Genomic DNA, 21,173 nt, shown 5'->3' on the forward strand with positions numbered 1-21,173 from the left:
GAGCACTTTCAGCCTGTAATATTTAAGTACAGTTATCATAAGGAACATATTTAATAAAAAAGTTTATGTAAAGTATAAGAGTTAAATGCTTGAATTTCATTTTTTAGTGTCTTTAAGTGGTCACTGGAAGAGAATAGAAGCTACTGGCACTTCTAGGGGTTTTTTTTGTAACACTGAGTTTCTGTTATAAGGAGATTCTAGGTCTCTGCTTTTGTCCTGAGCCTTATGATGGTTTAGTTAAATGTATAGCAGGCAGAATTAAATCTGATCTTCATATAACTTTTATCTGTGCAGCTGTGACTAAGCAAAACCTGCAAATACACCTGTGGGTGTACTAAATTAGAACATTTAATCAAAAACTGAATCAAATGCACTTAGGAGATACAAAACAGACATGCTTAGAGCACTATCAGTGTTACCTTTTGGAAATATATTATGTATCAACTCTCAGATGTTCTTATTGCAAAAGAAGCAGTAAGTATCTTCTTTTGGTGGAATTTCACAGACCTCTTTCAGTGATCTTACTTCACTAGTAGGATGGGGAAGAGTCCAGAAAATTAACTTATCTGCAAAAAACATTTAAAAATACTTTTTGTAATCTTGAGTAAAAATCCTACAGCAATTTTTGAAATTGTACCCTCTGCTTTCCTTTCTTAATGTGTGTGAAAAACACATACTGAACAAGTTTTTCCAAGGAGTAGGTGACAATGTTTTCCAGTTTTAATAATAACTGCAGTGACCTTTGTAGGAAAATTAGGTATGTCTTCATTAAAAAACAGTCAAGTAGGGCTGTTCTGATTAATCAAAATCTTTATAGAAAAAAAAAACCCCACATATTTTACTGTCTTTTTTTAACGTGTAGCTAAGGCAACTGGAAATTAATTTTTTCTTTGTGGAATAGTTTTCTTTCAGGGCTTTATTCTAGAACCTGGGTGGGCTACCTCATCCTACTGGCCGTTTTCTGCTTTGTTTTCTCCCCAGTCCTGACTGTAAGATAAGCATTTTGTCTAATTCACATAGAGGTTATCCGATATTGCTGGAAGTCAGACCCCTGCTTTTTATTACACTGAAGGCAGTTCATGTTTCTAGTCTGCAATAAAATCAGTTCAAGGGCTTTCATTTAACTTCATGAGCATGCTTAAGGGTTTTCATAGTACATATATGTGTTAGGCACTATGTAGATTAGCTCAACAGATTCTTACTTAATTTATATTGTGAGACTGTTTATAGTAATTAAAATTATTGGTCTGTGGTTCTGAGCTTGTGAAGATCTCATTTAGTACTAGCAGGCTTTTTTTTTTGAGGAGCAAGAGGTAGGCATGTGTTAACATAAGGTATCTGGGGGAATGGAACATCTACATTCAGAAATTTAACATGTTAATCAGTAAGGAAAAGAGTTTTAGTTAGCTATTCATGCAAATGGTGCTACTTTACAATGACTGAGTTCACTTTTCCTGTTAAAAGGCCTTATCCTGCTCTTCTATACACATTAAATGTTACCACTTTAAATACATGGCAAACCCACTCACTACCACCTCACTATGCAGGGTGTTAAGCTAATGATCCTTGTTGACTTAGTTCTAATATTTTTGAGAACAAGTGTAATAAAACTGCTGATCTGCGGACTAATACTTTACTCTTCTATAATTATCTTTGTAACGTAGTGCAACTTACAGCATGAACCAAGGCCCACTGCAATAAATGTTAATGACCTTATTGACGTCATTGATTCATTGATCTCCAACGGATTGCTTTGTCTAGTTTTATAAAGCCACTGCAGCTAACTGAAGACCATGCTTTCGAATAGACGTCAGATGGCAGTATTTCACAGCATAAAAGAATATAGCTCTCATTATACAGACTGCATTGTTCGAAAAAAATGGACTCATATGTAACTGATAGTGTTTTTTAACAAATAAGAAAGAATAATAGACATGGGAAGCAGTCCTGAAGGGTAGAGGAGTCCAGGAAGGCTGGACATTCTTCAAGAACAAAATCTTAAAGGCACAAGAGCAGGCCGCCCCATGTGCCAAAAGATGAGCTGGCGGAGAAGAAGACTGGCCTGACTGGACGGAGAGCTTTGGCTGGAACTCAGGAAAAAAAAAAAGAGTTTATGACCTCTGGAAGAATGGGCAGGCAACTCAGGAGGACTACAGGGCTGTCATGAGGTTATGCAGGGAGAGAATTAGAAGGGCCCAAACCCAAATAGAACTTAATCTGGCCACTGCCATAAAAGACAATAAAAGATGTTTCTATAAATACATGAGCAGCAAAAGGAGGGCTAGGATAATACTTTATTGGATGCCAAGGGGGAGCCATAGTGACAAAGGCTGAGGAAAAGGCTGAGGTACTTAATGCCTTCTTTGCCTCAGTCTTTAACAGTAAGACCAGTTGTTCTCGGGGTACCCAGCCCCCTGAGCTGGAAGGCAGGGATGGGGAGCAGAATGAAGCCCCCCTAATCCAAAGGGAAATGGTTACTGACCTGCTATACCACTTAGACACACACAAGTCTATGGGGCTGGATGGGATCCACCCAAGGGTATTGAGGGAGCTGGCAGAAGTGCTCACCAAGCCACTTTGCATCATTTATCAGCAGCTGTGGCTAACGGGGGAGGTTCCAGTTGCCTGGAGGTTAGCCAATGTGATACTCACCTACCAGAAGGGCCAGAAGGAGGATCTGGGGAACTACAAGCCTGCTAGTCTGACCTCGGTACCAGGGAATGTTATGGAGCAGATCATCCTGAGTGCCATCACATGGCACATACAGGACAACCAGGTGATTAGGCCCAGTTAGCATGGGTTTAGAAAGGCAGATCCTGCTTGACCAACCTGATCTCCTTCTGTGACAATGTGAACCACTTAGTGGATAAGGGAGAGGCTGAGAGAGTTGGGGTTGTTCAGCCTGGAGAAGAGAAGGCTGTGGGCAGACCTGATTGCGGCCTTCCAGTACTTAAAGGGGGCCTATAGGAAAGACAAGGACAATCTTAGTAGGGCCAGCTGTGACAGGACAAGGGGTAATGGTTTTAAATGAAAACAGGGTAGGTTTAGACTAGATATAAGGAAGAAATTCTTTACAATGAGGGTAGTGGAACACTGGAACGGGTTGCCCAGAGAGGTGGTAGATGGCCCATCCCTGGAAACATTCAAGGCCAGGCTGGATGGGGCTCTGAGCAACCTGATCTAGTTAGCGGTGTCCCTGCTCCCTGCAAGGGGGTTGGACTAGATGATCTCTAAAGGTCCCTTCCAACCCAAGATGTTCTATGATTTTAGTAAAGCCTTTGACACCGTTTCCCACAGCATTCTCATTCTGCTTGAGAAACTGGCCACCCATGGCATTGACAGGCATACTCTTCTCTGGGTAAAAAAACTGGCTGGATGGCTGGGCCCAAAGCATGGTGCTGAATGGAGTTAAAACCAGTTGGTGGCTGATCACAAGTGGTGTTCCCCAGGTTTCCATGTTGGGGCCAGTCTTGTTTAATATCTTTATCAATGATCTGGATTAAATCTTCTATACAATTTTAGAAAAAATACACAAAACCATAATGCACAGTGATTTCTGCATTCTGTGGTGCTGTTCAGTATTGAGTTAAATCTGTGAATACATTGTTATCAAATTTCACATATGACGCAGTACAGTTAAACTTGTCTAACATAATGGGGCTGACACCTGATAGCAATGTCATTCTTAATGCAGGTTGACCTTTCAGTTGCTGTTCCGCTCTACTTCTGTCAGCATCATGATGTTCTCTCTATAATCCTCATCAGGAATTTTGGCTTCCATGCTAAGTACAAAGGTGATTCCCCTCTGTTGTGGCAGAAGGCTGCTTTTTCAGGATTCCTGATTTTGCCATAAGATAGAAAACAGTATTTGCTGGTCATGTGATTGTGGTCAAACACCTTTCACCCCATTGAAAGCCTGGACACTGTGTGAGCTTCGAAAGGAAGTTCTTATTTACAAAGGAAAGCTGGATTTTAAGACAAAGTAAAAGAGGAAAAATATAATATCACACCAACGAAAATGTTATATAGACACTGTTCTGACATTAAAAAGAAATATCTCACAAAATGGTAATGGTTTTTTCCTGTAGGATGAACAGGAAGTGTGGTTATAACTGAAAAGGTTGTTGTTGCTGTAAAAATGAATGTACCAAGCTTAAGCAAGTATTAGCCTACCAGTAGTTATTACAGGTCTTTGTCCACTATCAGTGAGTTATAAAAAAAAATTGAACATGTTTATAAAAATTTTGTCTTTTAGAATAGCTGAAGTGAGCTATTTTAATTAAAAATGGAAAAATAAATCTCAGGATTTGGTGGATCTGAAAACTGCAGCAGTATTTCGTTTGCATAATGCCATGAAGAAAAGATATTCTAAAGATGAAACTTAATAGCAGTATCTATTGACCAAATAAATGCAAGTACTTTTGCATTTTTATATTTTGGAAGTTCTCTCTTAATTTCTTTGGATAGTTTATTTCCCCACCAGCTGTGAATAGAAAGAAGGCACTTCCTTAGTTCAAGTAGTGGTCATGATATGATGATATACTAAATTAAGAACATCTCATTAAACAGTTGCCGGTAGCTGTCATAGTTTGATATCAGTCTGTGTGCAGATCTTAAATGTTTGGTTTGTTTTTCTGGAAAATGTAAGGTAGCAAGTATTAGCCTGTCCTAAATGCATTTGAAAACTGGTTGTGATAAACTGACTTGGAAAGGGAGGTCAGAGGAGGGGGGAAGAAGGCAGAACCTAAACCCTTTTACTTTATTTAGTTGTAACATTTGCTATTAGCTTAAGAGGTAAAAGTTTGTAATCTTAATTTGTAAATGGCGACTACAAAGATAAATACTGTAGATCCTGGAAAAAACAGAAGAAGTTATTCAGCAGTCCCCCTTCCTTTCAGCCTCCCTGAAGGCTCAGGAATAAGCAAACGCAAAGAATAACCAAACAAAATGAGCACGCATCTGATGTTTAAGCCCTCCTCCAGCACTTTTTATGTACATAACGAGAAGTTGCTCAAGCAGCTGCAGCACATTAGTTCCAATAGTCAAACAGGCAGCTTTACAGCTCCAACAAAGGCTGTGCTAAGGCAGTTTCTTCCTCCCGTGCTCACTTGCTGTGATAGCTAGTAAGTGATCTTTGGCAGCAGGGCTGCGAGAGGAGTGGTAATGTTTAATAGGTTCCTGTGGAGAAGTTAGCTTGCTTTTTTTTCTTTGTAGATCATTATCTATAGAGAGACGCTGAGGGCAGGCGACACCATGCTGAAAACAGAATAGGCGGAACTGGAGTTGGAGCTCTGCGCAGTTCTTGGGAACTGCTTTAGAAAGGAAATATTTTAAGCAGTTAAGCCAATATTTTATTGTATTAGACCTTAATAACAAACTTACTCGGGGAACATGGCTCAGCAGACAAGTCTAGACACTTTAGCTGTTCCTGAAGCGGATAATGCACATTGTCAAAATCCATGGTTAAATGAAGATCTTGTGAAGACCCTGAGGGAAAACCTGTTGCAACATGAAAAGTCCAGGACATCTAGGAAATCTTCATCTGCTTCTCCCCGGCTGTCTCCAGTGATTTCTCCTCGAAACTCTCCAAGGCTTTTGCGCAGGATGCTTTTAAATAGCAATATACCAAAACAGCGGCGTTTCACTGTGGCACATACCTGGTAAGCACTGAGCGGGTTGTCACGAAATGTCAGATTAACTTTTTTTGTAGAGCATTTACCTTCTCAATGTCAGTGCTTATATTTCTTGGTTTGATCTCTGCATGAAACTCTCTGGTTGAAAGAGACAGTTCTAATTTGTGACTCAAGTTCATTTCAGACCTGAAGGTTGAAACATGAATTTGTAGAAAGTAAGAAAACATATATTTGCTTGCACAAAAGCGACTTTATTTCCTCTGATTTCTATTTCTTAGGTAATAATTCCTTTCTTCCCCTCCCCCCGAAATAAAAACTGGAGTCTTAAGAAGAATAAGTACTTATGTCATTCTGTGCTGTTCAGGCCAGAGTGAGTAGGCAGATTTTTCTTTAATGTATCTTATAATACATTAATTTATTTATAATTTTTTTTTGAAATTTATGACCCCTTTGCCCCTAAGCAGAATAGCATACATTTATTTATCTTTTAACAGCACTCAAATAAAGAAGGACATGATAAAGAAGAATGGTGGTAAATACTGTATATGGAACAGTGATTTTTATTAAAGTGTTTGCTAGAATAAACAGAGGAAATACAGAAAGGGAACCTCTTGTTAAGTGATTCACTATTACTACATTTTTGTAACTCGATCATTTCTTAGACATGTGTTTATGGTCAAATCTGTAAAAGACATTAATTTTGTTGCATTCATCTTCTGTAAAACATTAGCATAATTTCATTATTCATTTTATTCTTTTTTAAAATGTTGCATATGAGATTATTGTAACTCAGTAATACATTCCTGTTTGCTGTGATGGTCCTGTGTTCTTGATGTGTTGTGCTTTTCCTGTGAAATTTTTCCCCCATTATTTTTCAAATAAAAATATAATATAAAGAAAGGAGGGCAATGAAATATGTTCAAAGTCGGTCATGCATTGCAAGCAGAAAATGGATAAGCTATTCAAGTTTATCTTCATTTGTCTGAAATTAGATTTACACCATAGCTATGTGACTGGTATGTGCACCGCACATTGTATACATGAGTACCTAAGTATTTACTATGTATATATTTGTGTAGCTAAAATACTCCTTTGATAAAATAATATTTTTACCCTTGAAAAGGATGAGGAAAACCAAGTATGCCTTCATACTTAAAGAATATTTGTTCTGAAACTGGTGTACTGTGTCAGAAATTGCATCTGTAATAGAGAAAACTGAATGGGATTAGGCTATTTCATGTTCCCTTAACAGTTATACCTAAATCCTGTCAACATTAAATATCTGTAACTGCTGGTCTGCAGTAAACAATTTATAAAATAGTCTATGCATAAGAACATGCAGGATTAAAAAAAATAATTCAGGCAGAGCTGGTTTGCATTATATGATGAAAATAAATATGAATTTTTGAAAGTTTACAGGGGGAAAATATCATATGTGAATATGTATGTGTTATGACAGTTATTATAGACAGTTCAAGAAGACAGAGAAAGGAAGGGTATTAAAAAGGACAGATATAGAGTGAACAACCAGGTTTGGGCAACGTGAAATGGCGAAGGCTGGCATAGTATTAAAAAGTGGAATTTTGTTTAAACGCACTTCCTCTAGTGAGCTTCAGAAAGTTTTGAATTTGGGTAGGGTGCCTTTTTCAGCATGATGTGGAGTGTAGGAAGTGCTTGGGGTTTTCCCAAACATGTGAAATACTAGGCCTGGAAGATACTGTTGTTGAACAATTCATAGTTATTTCTAGATGATTTTAAGTGCTACTAAGATGAGCCGGTCTTATTTTTCAGCAAGTAGAGAAATGAAGAGGCAAGCAGGGAGTTACAATAAATTACCCGAGAACCTGTAAAGTTCAGTATTTCAGAAATTAAGATGGAGGAGAAGAAAACACTAATCTTCAGTCAAGAAGTAGGTGGCAGATCGATGAATTCTTCTGGCAACATGGTTCTTCCCCTTGTCTTTTGTAAGGCCTATAGCTCTCCCCCTGTAATGGCCTGGGATGTAGAACTTTTGCCATCAAAATGCATTTTCATTATCATGTGATAATTATCCTTTCACATGAATAATTGAGTTATCATTTTAAGTCATAAGGCAGAAATGTTCGGTCATGCAAGCACTGCATAAATGACCTCATTATGAACTGTTAAAATGCCTTCATTTTTTTGTTATGTGATGAGGTATACAATCATAGGATACAATGTTCACATACATGTCCATGTACAGAGTGGGGTGATGGTATATTATGTAAAAGGCATGCTAGCTACTTGAGAACAAAAAGGGTGATGTAGTATCTAAGCATTTAAGACCTCTTTAAGAAGCTTTATGGTTCTTCCTAGAAAGGTTGGACCATTGTGTCTTCTGAAAACCACATCTTGTATAAAAATTGTCATGAAAATTGTATACAAACTGGGCCATTTACTAGGGAGTGCTTTAGAAACTGATTGAACCATGTATTTAAATCTGTTCTCTCTGTATCAGTTGTGTTCAGGAAGGCACGACTTAATACGTTATTTTTGAATTTGTTTTTGATAGGAGGTTTCCATGCACCATGTTCAGAAATGTGGTTGTTTAACTTTATTTTGCTTACAATTGTGTAATGGAAAATTCACCAATATTTCTTTCAACTCAGAGTTCACCACTAGCCTTTAACCTCAGCCATTTTATGAGTCCTTCTGTCCTTCCTTTTCTCCTTGATCCTTCCTCAGCTGTAACCCTCGATTCATTCTAACACTTGAAAGACAAACTACTTGTTTGAGGATTTTAGAGAAGAAAAATTATGCCATTAAGGATGGGTTGAAATAGAAAGTTATAAGTAGTAGAGATCCATGGGATCTACATTAGTTATGGAGAAATTTCAGAATAACTTATAGCTTCAGAGTGTCACAGCTAGTCTTGCCTATACCTGTGAAATTAAAACTACTTGAGTCACCTTGAACTTTTAGCCTGGATCACTGTCAGTCTATAGACAACGTCTGTCTACAGGCTTTAAGAAATTACCATAGCAACTGAAAAGAAACAGGTGTTTCAAAGCTTTGTGGGCAGGAATTCAAATATACTCTAGCCAAACCCAATTAAAGTTCCTCAGAAATACGCATTATATTGTCTAACAATAAAAGTAATCGTAACGCTTTAAGATCTGGTCAATATAATGACGCGACAGCGTGTATTACAACTGGACGCAGACGAGATAAAATAAGTCCACTGATACGTGCTTGACAAATTCAGTTCCTGGACTATCTTGGCTGGCTTTTCATGTACCTTTTCTAAGCTGCCTATTACCCCAGTGTGGTCTGGCAGGAGAGTTCATTAGGGTGGGGTAAAACGAGCTGGGATTTGTGAGGAGAGGGGGCCTTCAGTTACAGGGAAGGACACTCTCATTCCCCAGCTGTGTGAACAGCCTGTGTGTGTGATACATGTCCAAAGGTCCGTGGAAGGATGTTTAGATATTTTAAATTGTACAGCTTTAGTAACTTGTGTGGGAATTCAGCTTTCCTTTATTTTCCAAGAAAAATTCCTTTTGTAGGAAAGGGAGAAGCCAGAAGCATAAATATTTGGAGCAAGATATTAAGGGCAGTGCAACATAGCAACTAAATTGTACTTATTTCATTGGAAATAGTGTTTGCATGTGCTTGACTTCTTTGACCTTATTAATTTGCTGCTTTAATACTTCTCAGTGAACACAAAATGTTCAAACAGTTGTGTATAACATTGGACAGATTCTTTCCTGCCTTTGTGATTTATTTGTGCGTGTTCAGATACAGCAAGCAGTGATATATGACTTTTTTTCATTATATAGTGGTTTTGTTATCCAAGGGCCCATTGTCAGTCTTCCCTTTTGATGTATGTCGCCTCTCCAGCTCTTCTGGGGTTCATTTAGTACTTTCTGATGTTCAGGGGTTTTATGTTTTTGTTCTTTAGACTTCTTTTTTTTAAAACATGCTCCCCCAAACCTAACAATTTAATATGATTACTGACTGTAAGAATACAAGTATGTGCTCAGTTATATAGAGTACTTTCATCTGAATTCAGCAGCCTTTGTCCCCACCCATAGTAAATAGTTTTGCATTGACTTTGGCATTCAGATATGAAAACGACAGATGCCTTAGAAATAGTTTAGACAGATATGGGTAAGGTGTGCCATTTTAAGTTTCAGGAATGTAACTGACATAAGGGTACTGATAAACTCTGGTCTTTGTTTATTTTTATTGCACAATATCTTTCATGCACCTTTAGCACTGATTGCAAAAAAACAACAAAACCTGAAGTATTGGTTATAGGTAGATTGCAGAAGAGCAATGTATTTAACTTGATGTGGTTCTTCACTGCCTGGTTCAGTGTATTTATGCTGAAACTACTCACCAAAACTGAAACTACAGACTTTTTCTCACTACAATTTTCTTCCCATTTTCAAAACATACTTTCTTCAAACATTTTTAATGCCTGTCTATCTTTTCCTCTCCTTCACTACTCAGTGCTTTTCAGGGAACTAAAATAATTACAATTTGGTGTATGAAAAGGCATTTCAAAAGGAAGATCCATCAAATCAGGGTAGGATGATAACTATGCTAAGAACATGAGAGAAGGACAGGATTCGTGGTTTCTATGCTCTATGTATTGCATACACTATCCTAACAGCTGAAATGTTGTAGAGAGTTGTGCAGAGTAGTTCAAACTACTGTGGAAAGAAATGTGAGTATTATGGAAGAATATTTCAAAGAGAAGCCAGATCGGAGCATATTTTCCCAATTTAATTACAGGCATGTACTCATGAGATTAGAGGCAGCATTTATAATCAGGTTACAGATGCAATAAAATTCAATTAACAATAACACCCTTTTGGAACTATTAAAGTAAATTGTAAAGTTTAAGAAGAGAAGATTATTTGAGTAAGATGAAGATAAGTTGCACATTTGCATATGTGACCTTGTTGTTTAGGTTCGATTAAGAAAATATTCAAGTTTCTTCTACTACTTCCATGTGTTTTCGCACCTAAGTTTTATTTGCACTTTCCAAATCAGCTAATATTTCCAAATATTATATAAGGCGCTAGTCAATGTAATAACTGGCATATTGCAGAGGACTCTTCCTGTAGTTCTACTTTTGTTTAGTAGTTAACCTAAAAGCAAAGAACTGCTTTGCAAAAGTGCTTTTGCATCCCCAAATTTTTATTATATCCTACTATAATTGTATCTCAAGTTATTACGTGTGACTGCAAAGGTTTTAGCTGTTGTACCCTTCCAGCATGATAATTTGATTTCCTTAAGCTATTTTTTTATTTTTAAGAATTTGCAAAAAGTTCCAGTAGTATTTGTAGAATGTTTTTATTGGCTTACTGCATAACATTTTGGGAAGCCTGTTAGACTGAAGCAGGCTTCCACGTTGCTTCTTGTTGGATCACTCTGACTGCATTTTGCAAACTTCCTATCAGTTTCATTTTGCATGTGTATATTACTATTTTATTTGTGGTTTGCTAAATCAGGTTTGTTGTTCTTGCCCAGCCTGCGCAGTTCTGTCTGCTTCTACTGCAGTTTGACACATTTTCAATGTTTTATGCAAGCTGAAATTTCTACCACATAGTAGCCTTTTTCTCTGTTTTAAATTTCAAGAGTCCACTCTACCTTGAATTGAGGATTTAATAGGTATTGTATAGTTGCATATACATAACCCCAAAGTTTCAAATGTGTTTTAAAAACTTCAGAAGTTTCTTTTCCTTTTTGGTTTCTCATAGTAATTCATATCTCTTAGTAGATAGATTTCTTACAGGAATAGATATTCTTAGAACTGCTTTAGCACAGTCTAGCACCTAGCTGGCTTTTCCTTTCATACATTCTTGAAGAGCTTCATCTTCTTTGGGATTTGTAAGTGCTACTCCATTTTTTTTTCCTCTTCTGACATTTTTTCTGTATTTCCTGAGCTTTTGGAGGTTTTATAGTTCTGTTTCATCTAGCACCAAGCATTACTTTTCCTCTGGTGGTCCAGGAGAACACTCAGCTTAAAACATTCAAGAGTTCATTCCAGCAATAGATAAGCTAACATTTAAGTGAGAAAGAAGAGTGGGAGATGGGTCTCGGCATGTCTGTCCATCAAGCTACCAGTCCTGTAAGGAGCAACTGTTGACTGGAACCAGCAAATTTTACTCTGTCAACGGGCAGAGTACTGACAGACATTATTTATACAGAAATGCAGTGAAACTTTTACTAGCAGAAGGCTTATTTCTGTCCTGATCTAGGGAAAATGGCCAGTCTTAGGACTGGTCTCTAGCTGGGGCAAGTTACTGGTGTCTGCAGTAGAGTGTGGTCACTCTGTTGTGGTTGGATGCACTGTCAGAACCGTGCTTTCACTCATGCCTAACTAATGTTTTATCTTGGTCACTAGATAATATTGGTAATGTTGGCATCTCCCCTCACTGCAAAGCTTTAGGGAATAATCTTGTAAAACCTCTATGGCTTTATACTATGTAGATTGGTACATTTGATACATTTATAGTGGGTTGACTTTCTGTTTTCTAAACCCTCAAAATTCAGCAAGCACTCTTATCTCTTTCTCCTTCATCAGACATGGCATGACACTACATGGCTAACACTTCATGTTAGCACAGAACTTTTTTTCCAGTAGTTGTATATTCCCCTCTTAGTAAACACTCAGGATCTTCTATCTGGTATTTTCAACAGCTTGCTTTTACTAAGCCTCTGCATTCAGTTCTATAAAAAAGAACATGTACGGAATTAATGGAGCAACAAAGTAAAATTTTGTGCATGCATGGAGTGAAATGTAAAACAAGAATCACAGAATCACAGAATGGCAAGGGTTGGAAGGGACCTCCAATGATCATCCAGTCCAACCCTCCTGCTTTAGCAGGTTCACCTAGAGCATGTTGCACAGGACATCGTCCAGCTGGGCTTTGAATATCTCCAGAGAAGGAGACTCCACAAGCCCCCTGGGCAGCCTGTGCCAGGGCTCTGTCACCCTCAAAGTAAAGAAGTTCTTCCTCATATTCAACTGAAACCTCTTATGCTTCAGTTTGTGCCCATTGCCCCTTGTCCTGTTGCTGGGCACCACTGAGAAGAGTCTGGCTCTGTCCTTGTGACATCCACCCTTAAGATATTTGTATGTGTTGGTGAGGTCCCCTCTCAGTCTTCTCTTCTTCAGGCTGAACAAGCCCAACTGTCTCAGCCTTTCCTCACAGGGGAGATGCTCCAGTCCCCTCATCATCCTTGTTGCTCTCCTCTGGACTCTTTCTAGGAGTTCCTCATCTTTCTTGAACTGGGGAGCCCAGAACTAGACACAGTACTCCAGGTGGGGTCTCACCAGGGCAGAGTAGAGGGGGAGGATAACCTCTCTTTCGTTTATTGTTTTATAAAGAAACCCTTCTGTGATGTCATAATGCTTTAATTGTAACCTGTTTTCCTCTTAGATTGTACTTTTCTTAGACAGTGATCAGATTTCTTCTGTGTTCTTCAGTGTACCAAATTCATCGATAGTCATGAAATACTCTTACTATAATAGATAGAACTAATCAGTTAGAGTCTTATTGTGACAAGTGCTCCACAGGTATGCTCCTGACAGTGAGGTTGATTATTTCAGACTAGCAGTCAGAGAATTTTATGGACGACGGGTTGTTCAAGTAAGCTTGGAATACTTCAAGGTGTAATAATGTGTGAGAATGAGTGATGTACAGTTAAATACGTGAGTTATGGGCCAGGCTAACTTTAGCTGGAATATCCAGGAACTTTACTAGTGTTCCTTAATGCCTGAATTTCTCTTTGGGATTATCTCTTGATAGCATTACCTTGATAATTTAAAAACAGTCATTGTGGATGAATTAATTGAATGTGTAAACTGTGGTGTTTGTGTATATATGTGGGTTTTCTGGGATATGCTAACACATATAGCATATGTTGTTTTCTTTTGGGGACAGGAAGGTTCACTGAATGATGAATCAGAAAAGCTAGCTATTGTAATTCCAGTCTTGCTGTGCAGCTGTAAGAACTTTTAAAATCTGCTGTACTTTCATAAGCACAGTCATAAGCAATAAAATCTAAGTAATTGTAAAATATTGTCTACCTCTTGGACCTATTCATTATTATGCATATTCACATGACAGAGATTGAATTCTCCAAAGGTGTTAATTACAATCATAGCATGAAGCACATTACATAATCAAAAAGAAAAATAATGACTTGTGTAAATGCATGCTGTCATGGGAAATAGATTAGACCACATAATTAAATGTGGAAATCCAGCAAGATCACAAAAAATATTCATTAACATGCCTAAGAACTGACTGCACAATGAGCTTATTTCCCCACATAAAAATGATTTACTGCAGGAGAAATATCTGAAACTTAGAAACAACAGTGTTTCTCCAAGTATGTATCACTCTTTTCCAAGGAATGCAATGTATGTGAGAGAGAGCTAAGTTAGATACTCCAGCTACAAAATGATTATTTAAGAACAGTTATGTTCTTAAATGTTTCTTACTTACTGTGATAGTCATGGTCTGGAGACTTCCATGTGGGTCTCTGCAGTGACTGTATGAGGTACATACAACCGAGAAGGAGTTGTTGCTGCTGTGGTCACATGACAGTTTGTGATATCTGGTGGCACTGGTATAGAAGCAGCTGTGACAATGCCAAGCTTTTGGCCTTTCATCAACAATAGCTTGCCAAGAGAAACAATATTAAACCACATATTGATGGGGGGGGTGGAGGGGAATGGGCTATGAGAAAAATTAAATTCCATCATATGATTATTGTTAGCAATTTAAAAAGTAACACTGAGGCTGAAGCACGCTGAGTTCAAGATTGACTGCATCTTTCAGTGTGTAAAACCATCTTGATAGAAAAAAAAGATTTTTAGGCATGAACTTCAGAGTAGAGGTTGTGAGGAATTTTCTAATAAAATATTGGAAAATACTGACTTATTGTGCCTGAAATATTTAATTTGAAATACTTCAGAGTTGCCCAACCCCTGTCACCAAGTAATTGCTGAGCACGAGGAATGCCTTGTTCTGCCTCACATGGAAGCTGTGCAGAAGGGTGTTCTACTGAGCCATGAGATACAAATCACAGTATTATGTATTCTTTTCAGATAGGTGGCAATGAATAATAAATGCATTATATTATACATGCATTATAATTACATTATCATGTATGCTATATGCATACCCAACAGCAGGTTCTGCCATTTCTGATGTTCTAAATACAATAGTTTTTCTTTAAGCCACCTGTCTTCTTTTAGCAAATTCACTGGCCAGATCTGCAAATTATTCTCTATTTTCTCCTTTTACATTATCAAAATTTCTTTCTGGTCTGTTTTGTGGGGTTTTGCTCCAATCTGGAGGCCTTCCCTTTTTAAAGATTTCAGTGTGATCTTAATAGACCTTACTGAAATGCTCCTTGCAACACTGTCATGCACAATGGTGTCTCTTCATAATGGTGGTCTGATACCCATTATTCCACCTAGGAGGGTCAGTGGCTTATCAATCATTCCAGAACTTCCATATCCTATACTGCATTATGTGGAAGATCTTCTCTAAGAAAAAACATAAATACTTTGCTGGTAATAATCTTGTATGTTCACCAGATTTTTGTTGGGACAATGGTCTAAAATTTTCTATGACCTATGTAGGAATCTCTTAATCTGGTTTGTAAACTGACAGCCACTAAAAGAACGTGCTTCCCAAGAATACAGTTTGTCAGTGTTCCTATCAAGTAAATATCTACCACAAAATACTGAAAAAGTGTCTTCAAATTATAAATACTTCCTTTGGAATCTTGTGTCAAGATTGGTTTTGGATGAGTTGTTCGAACTCCCTTTTTCTCCTTAGTACAAATGATCTGCCATCTCATTGTCCTGCTCTTCATGTAACAGTTGTTTTTTTTTAATTGTAAGGCTTCTTGGAGGATAATTTAATCTCTGGTCCCTTCAGAGGGTATATTTGAACAGAGAACTTGGTCTCAGTGCTGATGAATTTAAAGGACATGCCTTACGAACCTTTGGCAATGTATCACCAAAAGTAAAAAAAAATCTTTATCAATTCTTTTGCAAACTGTCAAACAAAAACAGGTTAAACTTAATGTAAATTAAACTAGACTCTGTATAGACAGCATTGAAAAGGGTTTTCAGAACCTTATCAGTCTCTGGAGCATCTGCTGCAAATGCCATTGATATGCTGAGCAGGAGTAGCTCCTTTTCTGATGTGAAGCTTATTACACATGTTGGAGGAAATAAAAATAAAATCTCAGCTGAGTCCAAGGAGGAAAGCCTCTATCTTTCAGTCTCTATGTACTCAGAGCTATCTATCTCTCCAGACTACATGCTGCATTTAATTATAAAGTCGCTGTAGACATACTTTGCACAGTAAAAAATGCCTTGTGTCTTGTGGCTTTGCTACAGGCTGCTACTTGCATGTCCAAAGTGCAAAGATCATCACCAATAAAAAACAAATAAAAGAAATCTATTCATGTCTAAAAGCCTTATAAAAATGTCATCAATTATTTGAATGCACACAATGAAACATGGTTAAAATACTTAGGGAAGGTAAGGGCAGGTAAAAACATAAAGTGGCCTTGGCCTGTAAAAGTTGTTTGGTAGTGGTTTTTTGATATAAGCTTTAACTATGAGCTGGAACTGTTCAATAGTTGCTGTTTCCATCCATACCCTTTTGGTAATAGAAGGTTATGCTTTAGTTGTCATAGAGGGAGTTATACAGAAGACAAAAAAGAATGACTTTGAAATGGAAATCCTCTAATACTATAAAGGTGATCCTCTCTTTGCTAACAAATAGGGTGGTATATGGTAGCTTATGTAAGAACTTATGCTTAGGAAACTTGATGGGAATGTTCCTGAAGCCTACATCAGAAAAGACAAGGGCTCTTCCAGACTTTCATGTACATCAGGTGAAAGAAAAATACTTCAGGAGAAGGATGATGGATGTAGTGACCAACAGATATCGTTTACTTTTTCTTTGATACAGTCTTCATTTGTAAAACTAAGTATTTCTATCAAGTAACTTAATTCTTTTAAAGATGTTTAGATCTTTGACTAGACTTAGCTCATTATATAGATTCTGCAAAGGTAAGTAGTATTGAATGACTTTTGCATAATTAATTCCATCCGTACAGTAATTTTATAGTGGAAGCACCCAATTCTACTGTGAAGGTTATAGTACTTCTACAAAGCAGTAGTCTGCTTAAATATATTACATTTTGCAGACAATAAGGTAAAGGCTTCATGGACAAGAGCAGTCTGGGGTAAGGAATTTGAGAAGTAGCAGGCTAGCTTGTTTTGGAGCATTTGAATGTAGATAAGTTACATGAGTGAGAATAAAGGACAAAACTCAACCAGCTAGTAGTAATGCCTTGTCAACAACATTTAGATTTGAGGCTTAGAAGGGCGGGAGAAAAGCTGGTATCGTAATGCTCGGGCTTATGTGAAAGTCACCTGATTGAAAGCCACAAAAACTCTCTTCACTTGCTTTTTGTCTTCTTGAACACTGATGATGCCTCAGTATGTTGACCAATGGGTTATAATGCAGGCCATGTACAGTATTATAGATGACCGTCTAATTTCAGACTACTTTAGTGGGCACACCGTAGTTGTTTGCCTATTATCACCCAATCTAAAGAGTGAGAAATAATGACATTCTCTATCAAAGCCCTCTTCTATGTGCTATTTGCCAACAGTGGCAAGTTAATTTTTCAGTCGTTCTCTAGCAAACTTCTTAATTGCTTTCATACTCATCCTGACATAGTTACATGATTACATAGTTACATGAGGGAATTTGGTACTAATCTGAAGTTGGTTTACCTTTTCAGGAGCTTTGTTGCCCCTGAAATAACGGTACTTGAATCTTAATGTACTTTCATGCAATGAATAATAAAAATAATCAGTATAATGTTTAGAATAAAACGTGATGTGGTTCAAAAATACTTTTAATAGTGTGAAAAACCATATTACTACCACAAAAATAAAATTTTCTGGGATGATTAATTTCCTTATTTGTAACAGAAAAAAGAAAACTCCAGCTTTTCTATAAAAAGACTAATACAACATTGCTTAAACTGGTAGCTTGTGACTCACTCCTCTGTGTAAAGATCTTTGGGTAAGGATCAGGAAGCATTTCTATAAAGCCCGTTTCTGTTCCATTCATTTATTTGAATAGAGTACGAAATTATAACATCTAATCATTAATTATCAACCACTTAAATGGTTTTGAGGATGAAACAAATGCAAGTGACTCGACCAACATAGTGGAAGATGAACTTTGGGTACCTCTAAATTTTTTAAGGTGAATTGTAAAGTACATTTGAGAAAGATTTTCTTGATTAAATAAATAATCTTAAATCAGTAGAAAAAAATGATGACATCTCTTTTAAATCAATGTCTATGACATAGTGATGTCACTGAGGTCACAATGGAAAACAAAAAGATAAACTGCAGTTATGCATCTGTTTTGCGCTGTTGAAATAAAAACATGATTGCTGTGTGATTGTTGTGTGCAACAGTCACGTAGCTCTAGAGACTGGGCTTCTCAGCTCAGAGAGAAGGTATGTGCATTAACAAAATGCAAAAATCCAATTCTCACTTAGAATGAAAACAGGCAAATAACTGCTATGGTTACTGAGTCTTGTAAGCAATTTCAAGCAGGGGGACATATGGCCTTGTAGATATAGTGTAAGGCTGGGTTAAAATATCCTGGGATTTTAAGCTTAGCTCTGATGTCAGTTCCCATTCTTTGGATTCAGCACACTTGTTTATACTCTATTATCCTAATTTCTAAGTACTTGAGATAAAACATTATAATACTTATCTCAAGAATGGGTTTTTTAATATTTTTCCAATGCTTTCCAAGTATGAAGTGCTTTCATTGCTTACAGATGAAGGGAATGTTCGCTTTTCATCTTCTAAATATTAAATATCCATTTATAGTTTCTTGTAATGTCAACATTCTAGGTATTGTAGGAATCTAAGAAAACATTGTTCTTGTTTTGAATTTTTTAACTGTAGTAGAAACCAAACCAATACAAAGCTTTAGGAACGTTTTCCTTGTGATTGTAAGACTACCCACTGATCTGTAGCAAAAATGTGGAACATTAGTGTAGTTTGGGTATGACAGGTAAATCTGAACTCATTTATCTTGCTTGTCATCAGAGTTACCAGTTCAGGGATATACCACACTAACCCTGAGTATGCAGTTCAAAGCTCAGTTGTGTCTCAGCTGCAGAAAGAGCAGGCAATGCAAAATCGTGCCTCCTTTCAGAAAGATGTAGACATCCTCTGGAGTGGAGAAAAGGCCAAAGCACAGTTTTAGAGAATAGTGTTTCTTTCTTAAATACAAAGCATATGTTCCCTGCTTTGCTCATTACAGTTTCCAATGCCTGCAAAAACTGAGAAGCAACAGATCTTTGCCTCTTTTTCTGTCTGTAAAATGCATCTGTTCTGCTCAACCAAAAAGGTACTGGTCACATGGAAAAGGTGGTTGTCATCACTGTTAAAAAGCACCTCGATCGATTGTAATGTGTGCTGTACACAGATGGCAATTTATGGCTGCTTGGACAAACAATTCTGGCATTTCTTAATATTTGAGAAACTGTCTTTTGATCTGTAAGTAATTTCCAAGTATAGGTTGCAGGTTTTGGGGTTTTTCTTGTTGTTCTTTTAATGCAAAAAAAATTTCTTATGTCTTTATGATGTCTTTTTCATTACTCTTCTGCAGGCTTAGCTGTACTGTTATTGACTTTCCATACATGTGTTAAGAGGGCTTGAGAGGGAGATGAATGAAGTTTCTAATGTTGGGATGCTGGAGCCCTGTACTACATTGACCCATCTAGAAAATATTGGTCTAACAGGCAACAATGAAGAAATTACACATTTTTTTGCAATTGTTGGATTGTGTTTTCCAGGTGTTCAGCTTGTTATTGAGCAAACCAATTTAAATATCTCATTTTAAATATAATTTCTCTTACTTAAAGGTAATCTAAGCCCCCTGGGATAAAAAAAAAAAAAAGAAAAGGTATATCTTTTCCAGCAAAGAAGTCTTGGCTGATCTTGGCATGATGACTACCTATCTGTGACACAACTGGAAGGGGAATGATGACTAGATGGAGTCTAAAAGTGGTTTTTTTGAAGTTTTGCACTTGTAAGGGACAGTGTTCTGTTTTCTTTGCTAAACTGAAGATCTGAACCCAAAAATCACCTTCAGAAAACAGACATATGGATTAAATATTAGAGAATTTAAGTTTAGAAATCTAAAGTCTAAATATATATTCTCTGGGGGTTTTAATTAAATTTTACATTCTGCTTCTTGTTTATATATTTTTTCATACTCACGACTGTGGCGATTCATCCACACTTATAGAATCATAGAAGAGTTTGGGTTGGAAGGGACGGTTAAAGGTCATCTAGTCCAACATCCTGCCATGGGCAGGGGCACCTTCCAATAGATCAGGTTACTCAAAGCCTCATCCAACCTGCCCTTGAATGTTTCCACGGATGGAGCATCTACCACCTCTCTGGGCAACCCATGCCAGTGTTTCACCATTCTTGCTGTAAAAAAATTCTTGTAATTGGCGGTATTGCTTTCAATGAAATGTCTATCATATGGGTGGTGAGTCATTCAGTAGATCAGGGCTTAAGACCAATGTGGCAAAGTAAACAGTTTCTTTGCAGTCTGATAACTCTTGGATATTTTAAGGGTTATAACTTTCCTGAGGGATTTCTGTGCACTACTTCTGCACGTGTAGGCCTGTAAGACCCCCGAATTTTGTGCAGAACACTCACTGAAATTTTATAAAGAAATTATTCTGTTTCTACAGCTCTGAAAACAACAGCAATAGGGTAAGAAAGTAAAAGAAAAGGTTCTTATTCTAATAGTTTTTATACTGACATTAGAAGCACAAAATACTTTTCTTCTAGTGCAAAGTACAAGTATTTGTATGGTGGCAAAGAGATATTTCTTAATGAAAATTTCAAGCTTGGGGCAATGCAAATATTAGAATGCTCTAAATGACAGAGATTCTTCAGGAGGTAAAATGTTTTAAAATTTTTTCACTGTGAGGAAAAAAAAGTGAAAATTTATTTCAAAAGCAGAATAATTTAAACATAACAAAGTCAAATTAAATATTGGAACTTGAATGTGATTCATAGAATCATTAGAATGCTCTAAATGACAGAGATTCTTCAGGAGGTAAAATGTTTTAAAATTTTTTCACTGTGAGGAAAAAAAAGTGAAAATTTATTTCAAAAGCAGAATAATTTAAACATAACAAAGTCAAATTAAATATTGGAACTTGAATGTGATTCATAGAATCATAGAATCATAGAATGTTTTGGGTTGGAAGGGACCCCTAGATGTCATCTAGTCCAACCCCCCTGCAGTCAGCAGGGACACTGCTAACTAGATCAGGTTGCTCAGAGCCCCGTCCAACCTGGCCTTGAACGTTTCCAGGGATGGGGCCTCCACTACCTCTCTGGGCAACCTGTCCCAGTGTTTCACCACCCTCATTGTAAAGGATTTCTTCCTTATATCCAGTCTA

The 21,173-nt window shown here is 37.2% G+C and overlaps 1 protein-coding gene across 1 annotated transcript in view; it reads left to right on the forward strand.

The window, feature by feature from the left end:
* Positions 1–5,391: 5,391 nt before the first annotated feature.
* Positions 5,392–21,173, forward strand: part of LOC118452524 (cAMP-specific 3',5'-cyclic phosphodiesterase 4B-like) — a 223,558-nt gene continuing 207,776 nt past the window's right edge. The window contains exon 1 of the mRNA XM_035896631.1: positions 5,392–5,660. Within this exon, the coding sequence (XP_035752524.1) occupies positions 5,392–5,660 (269 nt within the window). The remainder of the gene's footprint in view (positions 5,661–21,173) is intronic.

This window comes from Egretta garzetta, unplaced genomic scaffold (assembly GCF_000687185.1).
Source record: "Egretta garzetta isolate BGI_Z169 unplaced genomic scaffold, ASM68718v1 scaffold136, whole genome shotgun sequence".
NCBI lineage: Eukaryota > Metazoa > Chordata > Aves > Pelecaniformes > Ardeidae > Egretta > Egretta garzetta.